The following is a 12,279-nucleotide window of genomic DNA, read 5'->3' on the forward strand; positions in this document are numbered from 1 at the left end:
CCTCGTTGGCTTCCCCATCATCGTCAATCATCACAGTGTCTATGGTCGGCCCAAGCGAGGGGCTCGTCACCACAACATCCGGAGACGACTTAGGAGCAGCATTCTTTGTGCTCTTACTCTTTCCCCCGGATACGAAGAACGTCTTCTCCTTGATTGTTTGTTCTCTGGTCGAGGACTCCGAGAAGAAGCACTTACACCAGAAGCAAGCCCGGAGATACCTATCTGTGTAAAGGCCTCCAGCAGCAGCCTCGATACATCAGCATGATTAGCCAAAATGTCCTCCTCGGGGATGACAATTTATCCCTAGGGTAGACCTGAATTCAATAGAAGAGAAGGGCCAAACAACCACCTTATACGAAAAGGTAAAACCCACCGAGTTTCTGGACCCATTGGACCAAGCTTTGAACCTTATGTAGAACCCACCGAGTTGATGAAATAAATAAAAGAATAAGGGTCAATAACAATGAGGAATGATCTTTAACGGAAGAAAAGAATTAATGGTGGACTTACGAGTACAGTTCCATAACTCTGAAAAGGCTGGATCTGTGGCTGGGATGATGTCACTAGTGGCGATTGAAACAAACCATTCCATCCGCCCACGGTCGTTGTCATCATCCATGCTGGATAGAAGAACATGATTGCCATGATTACTGAAATTTATTATTCTCCCGTGGAAGATCTTGGGGGAATAGAGGTTCATCACTCGAGCTAGGGATAACTTTTCTCCCATCTCTTGGCACAGGCACTGAAGACAAGCGATTGTCCTCCACACGGAAGAACTTAATTGTGCCAAGCACATCTGGTAGCTGAGGCAGAACTACACGATGATGGAGTTAAGCTCTCCACTTAAAGAAAACGCTCCCAAAGTGAAGGGATGCGTGTGGAACTACATAAAACCCTTCTTGGGTAAAGTTATTTACTCTGCCAGGTCGGAATCGATAATGTCCAAATATTGACAGTGATAGTCTTCTTTCACAACAGGAATACTGGAAGGACAGATAAAAGAAGGGTATACGCTAACATCCCACGTACGAGGGTGAGTAGAAGGATTCTTTTCTTCAAAATCTTTGGTAGTAAACTCACCGTATAGGGAGAAGCATCATCATCTTTACTTTTGTTCTTCGAATAACTATGATTTCTTAAAGAAGAGGCTATTTTTTATCAGAAGAAAGGTTTTTCCTCAAAGAAGAAAGTTAAAGAAAGATTAAAAATGAAGTACGAGTTGAGTAAAGAAAGTTTGAGAAAATTTAGAGTATTATGAAGTGCAAATGAAGGAGGTTGGTGCGTATAAGTAAAGGTATATGCGGCTAAACTCGTGGCCATAAATTACCTCGATAACCGGCAAAAGTGATACTAAATCGTGGGATGAAGCGTGTTCTGAGCATTAAATGCGGAGAGACGTGTGTCTAATCAACCGTCAGAAACTTTTTAGAGGGGGTCAGTGAATTTCCCGCCAAAGAGGGTGTTTCTACCAACTTTCTAGTGACACAAAGTTATGCCACCGGAAGGCAGATGGACTATCTGTGTAAGGTAAAATATGTTTATATTAAATGATCGCATGAGGAAGTGACACGTGGAGCCGAAGACAGAAGATAATTAAATTCAAAGGCAACGATCCCTTTTACCAGGGAGAATGATACTCATAAAGATAAAGTAAATGCATGTCACCCGATAATATTTAAGGAGGAATATTCTACAGCATTAAGTACATAGCCCGTTACAAGGAATATGACATTCACTTTATGTTGTTACACATTTTTCAACGGTCCTCCTAATTGACATTAAATAAAGGCTTTATTTAAGTTAACTCTCTCTAAAAAAAAAAAAACACTTGTCTTTCGGCCTTTTAAGTTAACTCTCTCTATAAAAAAAAAAAGGTAGAAATATGACACTTTTTAGATTGTTTTTTTAACTTATGACCCTCGTATTCTCCGTGGACAGAACAGTAAGGTCAAATATTAAAAATATTTTCTACAAGGCAAGTGAAGGGCAATACTTATTAAACCAAAAGTTAGGTACAAAGGGCAACTAGGGATAAAAGTTCAAGACTATCCAGTTTGAGGCTACTTGTGTACTTCACCCCTCCTCCCCTACTTGGGTCCAGGCCCCTAAGGCCTTTTCTAGTAGCCCGAACGATGATCGCTAGCCTCGCCAATACCCAACGAATTCTTTACTAACTTTCACTTTCTCTCCAATACTTCCTTACTTTCTAATCTTTCTTTTGTTTTTTCTTTTCTCGCTAATTGTTAGTAATAAAATGTGGATCACGTTCTTCAGAAAATGACAGTGACTTCAGGAGCAGAGTAGGTCCGATTGTTCCTTCTCAAATTACTCCAAATTTTGATTGTCAGAATGGAGAAAGATGCTTGTTCAAGACAAGTGTCTCTTTTATCGAAGTAGCTACTAAAAATAAACAAATATTGTGCTGTCACGAGAAGTTTTATTTTGTATCTCGTATAACTGACACTAGTTGTATGAGACTCCTTTTTGTCTCACAAATTTGTGGACCCCAATCTTATACTTCTGAGTCCACAAAAATCTAGGCCCACAAAATTATAAAATAAAAAAATTACTTCATACAACTAGTGTCAGTTGTATGAGACTATAAGCAAAATAGAATATGCCATAAGTAGAACAGGAAAAAAGAGAGATTGCAGAATAACATCGATTTTCTACTAGTTGCTACTTTTCGATAGTGATGGACTTGGTCGAAATATGTTTTTGAAGAAAACTACAACTTGATTCGGATTTTACTCTCATTTCATATACTTAATCTTACTTTAATTAATCAGAAGTCAACGAAAAACCACCGTTATGCATTCATTTGTCACTAATAGATGTGTCAATGGATATTTAAAAATCGATTAAACTAACCGAACCGTACCGTACCGAACCGATTTTTAAGTTTCTTTTAATAAAATTATAGGTTTTTATATAAATCTATAACCGTACCGATAATAGGGTAGGTTTTTTATTTTATGATAAATCGAAAAAATACCGAGCCGTACCGAATAAATTTACATGTGAAAAATATATTTATACATTAAGTTCAAAAATAATAAATTAATATTAAATTTTCCTTGGGTCTTAGAATTATGAAAACAATTACAAGCCAACAAGTAATAATCGCAAAACATAATTCTCAAACCTATTATGCTACTCCCATTGAAACTAAATTATTTCCAGCATATTCACTAGCAAGAACAAGGTAGTTTGGCGGTTATGAGTAGCAAACTACAATGTATTGATTATGTTTCCTTTCATATGATTTAGATTTATCTTTTTGAATATTTAATCTTCTATAGACTTTATTCTTGAGTCTCAATTCCTCTTGGTTAATATCTTTCTACTCGTGTGATTTATATTTTATTTATATTAATTTGTTTAGTTTATTTTACGTTATTGTAGAGTAATTGATGGATCTATACTCTAGCCATCTTTTATATTTTCTTAATTCATCATCCTTTAAAATGTAAAAATATCTAGAGAGTTTTGTTAAGTCCTATAAAAGTATGTATGTTATTGCAGTCTACTTCTACTAGTGACTTTTATATGATATTTAAAAAAATATCGAAACTTAACCGAACCGTACTGATACCAAAGAGGAACCGATATAATTGGGACGGTTTCGAAAAATCTAATTTTGGTTATACATAATAGAATAACCGAAAAATTGGTATGGTACAAAATTTATAAAATAATCTGCCGAACCGAACCATTAATACAGTCGCGTACGTAAGATTTTTCATAAGTGGTATCACTATTTCTAGTAAAAGGATCGTAACAGTCAAAAAATATTTTGCAAAGCCAAGGGAGTTCAAACCCAAGACCTCTCACATAATACTTGAAGCCAACAACCACTAGACTGCTAAGATGTTTTGTTGCAAGTGGTATCACTTTTAATAGTTTTATCTTGTATTTTCGTTTTACTTATTATTTTTATATATATAAATAGTAAAAAATTTCGACGAAGCAGTATCTTGTGACACCGCTTGCCACCATGTAAATACGACCTTGCATTGACACCCCTAGTCGCTAATGTGACATCCTATTTATTTCTTTAATCATCAAGGAAATAAAATTTAAAATATAAAGATTTCCTCGATGCCTCGCATTCATTCGTCACTATTTTTACATACTATTTATTTTGGAAAATTATTTGGAAATTTTAGTGAAGGAATGTCGATAGAGGAAATAAATTGTGTTTAGAACTAGGAGGTAGCTTTTCAGCATAGTAAGGAGATGGGGCACATTCTGAAATTTGAACACGTGTAAGAGACAAAAGTATAATGGTTCTATCTATACATATAGAGAAGTTTTATTTCATGTCTCATGCAACTTACATTAGTTGTATAAGGCTCTTTTTTGTCTCACAAATTTGTGGACCCCAATCTTACACTTCTGGGTTCACAGAAATCTGGATCCACAAAATTGTAAGACAAAAAAATTATCTCTTACAACTATTGTCAATTATATAAGACACAAAATAAAATTTTCCACACATATATATAGACCTATGAATTCAATGAAAATACGTGGATGGTTTTGATTTCAAGCTACAAAAAGCTACATTAAAGAATGGAGTTTTATTGAGCTTTTTGGGACCCCTTTCGCCATGATAGATGACTCATCCTTCTTGTTGGTCCCGTTACACTAGGAGTCGCTCTAATACATTGTATTTTTGTAATGGTGCTTTGGTTTTAATTTTTTTTTTTATATTTTATATTTTTTACTTAATTCTTAATCTCATAGTTTTCTTATCATTGAATTGTCATAATACTTTAAAATTACAAGTTGTGAAGGTACTTCTAGCATGCAACAAAAGTTTTTTCCTCTTCTTAAATTTTGTGTTCAGACAAACTATATTATATAAGTAAAATATAACAAAATAGCATATTATAAAATATAATTATTCATAAGAAGTGAAATTAATAACTAAAAACATAAAGGCCAAGTATAAAACATGTTAATTACATACTATATACATAAGTTATTTTAAATTACATCGGCGGAAGGGGGGATGGTAACTATATACATAAGTTACCATCAAAGGATGTGGTGCAGTGGATGGAACCGCTGTTTCCTTAATCAGAGGTCTCGAGTTCAAGCCATGGGTATGAAAAAATCCTTGGTAAGGAGCGTTTTCCCTTTAATAGGGCCTTACACAGCGCGAATTCGAATATAGTCAGGTTGCAATGCGAGTACCGAATACCAAATGGGAAATCAAAAAAATTATATACAATAAGTTAAATCATTTTAAAATGGTACATTGGTAGGCTGGTCGGCTAATCGTCACCAATGGAAGTTATAAGGTGTTATTTTTTAATTTTAACGTTTAAAGTTAACAGCAGAAAATATTAATCATTTTATATACATCTAATCTTTTGTTGTTTATCTAAATTATTGTCGTTTTAAACATTTTTTTTTCGACGTCGTTGTAAACTGACTAATGATAATTCTATACACTACATATATAAATATAAAGCTTGTTTATAATTATTATAACCAGTCTATTTCTCTATCCTTCTTCACTCTATTTGAAAACACACTCCTCCTTCCCTGTCTCTCTCTCCCGTCAAACGGCAACTTCAACTTTTGTCCTCATTTTTCTCTTCTACAGAAAAGTGAACTGTCAAAATACACACAGTCACACACTGATTTTTTTTCTCCTCCTCCTCCTCTGTTTTGACATTCAATAAATACTCACACTCATCCAAAAAGGCATACATTAATCAGAAAATACACAGTAGAATGACGAAGCGAAAAATAAAACAGAGTTCTAATACTGGAAATAGACACCCAGTTTATAGAGGAGTTCGTATGAGAAGTTGGGGCAAATGGGTATCTGAAATACGTGAACCGTGTAAGAAATCACGTATTTGGCTCGGCACTTACTCTACACCAGAAATGGCGGCTAGAGCACACGATGTAGCCGCATTGAGTATTAAAAAAAACTCATCTATTCTAAATTTCCCTCATCTAGTTAACTCATTGCCTCGTCCAATTTCACTATCACCAAGAGATGTTCAAGCTGCTGCAGCTAAAGCAGCTTCAATGGAGGAGCCAATTATTAGTTCTATCTCTTCTTCAAATTCTTCTTCATCTTCTGACCTTACATTGGAGACAATAACATCAGCATCAGACGTCGAGTTGGGTGAAATTATAGAACTTCCTAGTTTGGAGGGAAGCTTTGACTCGGACGAGTCGAAGACCGAGTTGAGGTTAAGTGACTCAGTTGACGGTTGGCTGTACGCACCGTGGTGGGCGCCAAGCGACTTTGGTGAGTATTTACTTGAGCAAGACGCCGTTGGAGAGAGTTTAATTCTTCGCAACTTTGAGAGGCAGAAATAAACTTTTATCATAATATTGATCAAAGTCCAAAGAGTGGTGTGAGTTTTTTTTTTTTTTTTTTCCTTTTCTGTTTTAAACATTTGGATAATTTCTACGATTCAGTCAACTAGTCATATGAGTTTGTATGTAAATAATGTAATATACTGCTTCTGTTCCTTTTTAACTCTTTTCACGTCTTTTAAAAAAATACTCTCCATTCATTTTTAATTGACACGTTTTGATTTTTCAGGCACCTTAAAAAATATAAATAAAGTACACAATTTATCATTATACTCATATTAATTGATGCATATTTTATTGAACTTGAGAAAATAAGTTAAAATAAGTAATAAATATTATCGGTATAACTGGAAAAAAAATTATCTTCTCTTGATATGTGTAAAGTGACAAGTAAAATAAAAATTTATTTTTAGTATACATGTCAAGTAAAAGTGAACGGAGAAAATACAAAGTATGATTTATTAAGTTATTCCTATTAAAAGCTTTTTTCAGAATTGAGCAATATTTAATTTTTTTAATATTAAGGGTATAGTTGGAACAATAAAAAGATTTAGTCTTGAAATTCTAAAATAATAATTAATTATTTTAGATTAAATGTTTGAGTAAAAGCGATAACTAAAATGGGACGGATAGAACATACCAGAATACTTTACACATATTTATGAACGTATATACTTTTACTAATTAACCTACAGCAAGTGTAGGGCCTTCACCACCAAAGGATGTGGTGCAATGAATGAGACTGGTTCTCTCTTAATCATAGGTCTCGGGTTAGAGCTTTGGGTATGGAAAAATCTTTGGTAAGGAGCGCTTTCTCCCGAGTGGGGCTCTACACGACGCAAATCTGAATATAATCGGGCTCCAATACAAATACCGAACATTGGACGAGAAATCAAAAAAAATGTAGGGCATTCTTGATCAGTTGCATGCAAACATCTAAAGAGCGAATCTGTCCAATAGTTGTAAAAGTCTCTACCGTTCGTTTCCTTTAATTTCTACACTCAGTAGGTGGTAATTTACATTTTTAGAAGACAAAATAATTTAAATTTAATTATACAATACATTAAAAATGATTAAATTAGTTATTGGTACGTTAAATAAGGCTATTAATTAATTTAAAAGAGGCCTTATTGCGTAATAATTGCCTGATGTTGTTATTAAGGGCCATTCAATCGTATTTAATTTGGATTTAAAAGTCAAAACTTGTGTTAAAGAAAATGGGCAGAGGTTGGGATGATAGGAAAAAGTATTAAGAGTAGAGTAAATGCTAGGATTATCTCAATTTGAAAGGTACAAAGTGTATTCAAAAATTGTAATCTTCAACCTAATACATTGGTTAACATGTCACTTTCTTCTTTCTTCGTTATCGTATTCCTTTTTTAAAAGACACCAAACTCATTTGGGTGACTATTTCCTTTTAATTTTTTTTCTTTTATGGTGAACTTTTAAACTAACTTGCACTCCTGGTTTTGTACTACTCCAACCGTTCTAATTTATGTGGAAGTATTTGAATTTCGAGAGCCAAATGAATGATTTTTTGATCGTAACTTTTTATTTTTTATAAATATTTTGAATTATTAATTATTATAATTCAGTAGTACTTTCTACGTAATTTTCGAATATGCATAAATTTTACTTTGAAAAATTAAAAAATTATATATTTAATTATATATTTAAAATTAAAAAGTTTGAATCTTGAAAATCGAAAAGCGTCACTTAAATTTGGACATAGCAAGTATAAAACAACTATTCGTTGTTGGCTTTGTTTTTTGAAAGATTTTTTGAAGACAAAATGGGTGCAATCATTTATTCAATATGCACCTTTCATCCATTACCCTAATCAATTTTCAGCCACGTTTTGTATTCATCCTTTGGTTCCTTTTCAATGTGTTTAACTCTTCTCTATATTTAGTTGTTTACAACTTTACATGCCTCCTTGTTGTTCGACAGCTTTTTCATTTTTGCCTATTCTTTGTTGTCTCTTGAAAAAATGAAAATTTGGACACCACGTATCCTCACTTGTATATCTGCGCGCATTTTCCATTTTGATCAATTTAATGGTGTCAATTATTCTAAATGGCGATTGGAACAATTCGATTTGTTCAACATGTTTTTGTTAGAGTATCAAAACGGATATTTATATTTATGGAATATATTTTGTAACAAGGGAAGAGTATTATATATTGTATTATAATAGTTGGATTATATTATGGTCAATTAATTTACCATAATCTTACCTGTTATTATGTAGAGTATTGGGTTCTATTATCATTTTTGTATGCTACATCTCTTTATGTCAACTAGGGGTGTACAAAGGAAACCGACAAACCGCACCAACCCGATAATTCGAGTCAAACCGAGAAAAAAAAACTCGACTATGGTTTGGTTTGATTTGGTTTGGTGTTGGAAAAAAAAACCCGACCATAATTGGTTTGGTTTGGTTTTAACTAAAGAAAGTCAAACCGAAACCAAACCAACCCGACATTACATATATAAATTTTTTAAATATATTTAATATATAAATATATTTATTGTGATGTAATTTATAAATATTTCTTAAACTTTTTTATAATTTTATTTTTTAAAGTATTATTATTTCAAGGTTGGACTTAGAACTTTTGTTCCAATAAGTTTTATAGCTATTGATATTAGTAACTTAAATAATGCTAACAAAGCCCAAACCAAAATTAAATCAATACTAATGCTACAAAATCATGACACATCTCATATTTTGTATTATTTTCTTGAAAAATACCTTATATAGTTATATCTTACTAGGATTAAAGAAATATTTTGAGCACAAGTTATATATTTTGTGCTACGAAAATTTTACCGGAAAAAACCCAAATAACCCGAAAACCCGAGAAAAACCGAAATTGAAAAATCCGAGTCATATTGGTTTGGTTTGGTCTTTAAATTTAATAACCGACACAATTGATTTGGTTTTGTAATTACAAAACCCGAACCAACCCGACCTATGTACACCCCTAATGTCAACATCCGACCATGCCTCCATGAGTTCAGGGAATCTAAACTATGGAGTAATATTTTTAGGAAATTCGAGAAATATGTGATATTTGAAGTTTCACACCCATCTCAAAGTAATTTGGGTCGATCTATATAACTTTTTGTAATCTTTGTACTAGTCCGCTTTATTTGGGTCAATTTCATTTTAATACTCAATAATTTATCCTCCTAAAACAATTTGTAGGGTGAAATTCAAAAATAGTCAGATTTACAGCTGGTCGTTCAAAAATAGCCCAGTTTTAAAAGTAATCAAAATTTAGCCACTTTTCATGTAAAGATAAATCTTAGCGAAAATAATGTTCAAAACCCGAAAAATACGCCAGTATATTATACTCGAGTTCCAGCATAAGTATGCTTGAACTCCAGCATATTATACTAGAGTTCCAGGATAACTATGCTGGAACTCCAGCATAATATGATAGAGTTCCAGCATACGTACACTAGAACTCCAGCATAATATACTGGAGTTCCAACAAGTATAATTGTCCAGTATAATATACTGGAGTCAACAAAGTATACCGGCTCAGCATAATATGCAGGAGTTCATACACAGGTGCACCGAACTCCAGTATATTATGCTGGATCGATCTCTATTGCAGCAAAATAGTGGCTATTTTTCATTGAATTCGTAAATGCTGGCTATTTTTGAATGACCAGTCCGAAAAATGGCAATACCGTGCTATTTTTACCAATTTCTAAGTCTACAAGTTTTCAACGTCTCACTGTACGTATCTATAATTCCTACAAGATTAATATACAAATTTCTAACCAAATTAAAAAGGCTTATAACACAAAGAAGATCTAATGTAAGTATAATTCCAACACCTAATATTAATTAATCTCAAATATTTTGTCTTATCTACATCTTTGCATTTATGGTGGTTTATTTTTAATATTTTACTTGAATTCAGCGAGATCGTAGGTCTTTAATATATACCTTTTTAAATGAATTTTTAGGTCAACTTCGTGTTTTTTTTTTCTTTCAAAAAATCGATCATCATATTGTCACATTTACCGTGCCTTTGGATGTCTTAAAAGATTTTAACATGCTTTAAGTTGCTGTACCAGTTTAAGAAGGCATTTGTTTTAAATTTACTTATAAGGTAGTCAAACTTGTTTAATAGCACATTTTGGCTTATATACACCAAAATTAACCTAAAGTCATAAGTTGGTCAAAGCACTCCATATATGTTTTTTCTCCTTTTTCTTACGAATATACTTTTAAATTTATAGTTTTTGTAAAAATAAAATAAAATTAAGGGTATTGTAGTTTTTTTAACAAAAGAATAGTTTATTAGTGGCATCTTAATCAAACACATCAACTGTTTTTTTATCCGTTTTAACACTTCTATCTAGTACTACTTATAATAAGATCAATTTTTGCTTTTTATAATATTCTTTAGTAATTAAAACTTATTAGCTATTTGACATAAGCTTAATCCAAACGAGCTGTAAACCAATGGACAAAGTTAAGGAGAAAAAAAAAAAAGATAGAGTCTCCCTCTTATTATAGCCGTTAATTCACGATCTAGACTAGGAGGAAGAAACTATACATAGGGACAACTAAATACAACCGTTGAAGGAGACAATTGATGCTGCCAAATTTTCACCTTAGGGGTAAGGGAATTTTAGTAGATATTTGGTCATTAAAAAATGTGTGATTAAAAAGAAAATTGAAGTTGGAGTTAAAAAAGTTGTATGAAAATTTAATTTGTATTGGACATGCATTTCACTTCAAAAATATTACAGTTTTGTGAAAGAAAATATTTTTTTACTTGAAAAGGAGGTAAAATTTACTTTTTCAATTTTGAAACTCGTCTTCAAATGTTTTTTGAAATTCATCTTTAAATATTCAGTTAAATATAGGGATAATTTCACATAAATACAACTCACGCTCCCGACTTGCAACATAATAGCCTAGATATCACTTTGCAAATCTATAGCCCAAAAATAATAGGCTAATTCCCGAAAGACAGCTTATTTCATACAATCAACTACGGTTATTGCTCCCTCTTTATACAACCACTTATTTTCATACACTATTATGTGCAATTGCTGAAGCAATCCAACAGGATAAAAAAAAAATAAAAACTTGGTAAATGAATTGTAGAATCCCTCCAACGCGCACAAATCTTTTTTATACAACACATACACGAAAAAGAAGAAGAGAAGGAAGTGTCAAACTTCCGTAGAGGCCTCTTACAAACTAACAATGTATATATATCCTTATAAGCTGAAAAAAATATAATTATACAACATAATACACAAATATACACAATTATAAAATACTGTATAACTTGTATAAACATGTATAATAGTGTATAAGAGGTGTTTGTATATTTATATACACAATTATACACTATTATACAGTGTTTATACAAACTGCTATATATATGATTTTTATCCAAGCCTCGAGTTGTAGTAGAAGGTATTTGATGATTCAACTCGTCCATAGGTTAGCAATTTTGCGCCAACGATTCGGAATTCAACGCACAGATACGATGCACCCAATTTCAGATTCGAGACTTCAAGGAGGACAACACACATATCACGGGAATCAATAACTTTTGATGAGCCAAGAAGGTCAACAAGCTTAAGAACAAGCTAGCCTGGAGCTTTCTGCTTCATCGTGTTGAATATTGATTTAGCTTCCGATCTTTTCTCCTCGAAGCTCGACCAGACATTGGAAATTAAGGTTTCAAACTGCAAAGAGCCAGACCCAATTTCAACAATCTTCAATATTCTTCTGCTTGCCATCATGGACAACGGGGTAGGAGCCCGAGCCTTCTTCGAGCAATTGATGGCAGAACTGCGTAGGGGTAGGGGAGGGGGAATAGCGGGGGCTAGGTTAAGAGAGGATGAGGGATCTATGTGGGTTGGAAAAAAAGAAGCGAGAGGCGG

The 12,279-nt window shown here is 32.9% G+C and overlaps 1 protein-coding gene across 1 annotated transcript; it reads left to right on the plus strand.

The window, feature by feature from the left end:
• The first annotated feature begins 5,907 nt into the window (after positions 1-5,907).
• LOC104226004 (ethylene-responsive transcription factor TINY-like) lies at positions 5,908-6,351 on the plus strand. The gene has a single exon (XM_009777893.2). It carries the CDS (start codon positions 5,908-5,910, stop codon positions 6,349-6,351), a length of 444 nt encoding a protein of 147 aa, XP_009776195.2.
• The last annotated feature ends 5,928 nt before the right edge of the window (positions 6,352-12,279 follow it).

The sequence above is a fragment of the Nicotiana sylvestris genome, chromosome 6, assembly GCF_000393655.2.
Source record: "Nicotiana sylvestris chromosome 6, ASM39365v2, whole genome shotgun sequence".
Lineage (NCBI taxonomy): Eukaryota > Viridiplantae > Streptophyta > Magnoliopsida > Solanales > Solanaceae > Nicotiana > Nicotiana sylvestris.

What these genes read in the sequence shown, in the direction of transcription:
- LOC104226004 (XM_009777893.2), top strand. Translation starts at nt 5,908, where the DNA reads ATGGCGGCTAGAGCACACGATGTAGCCGCATTGAGTATTAAAAAAAAC.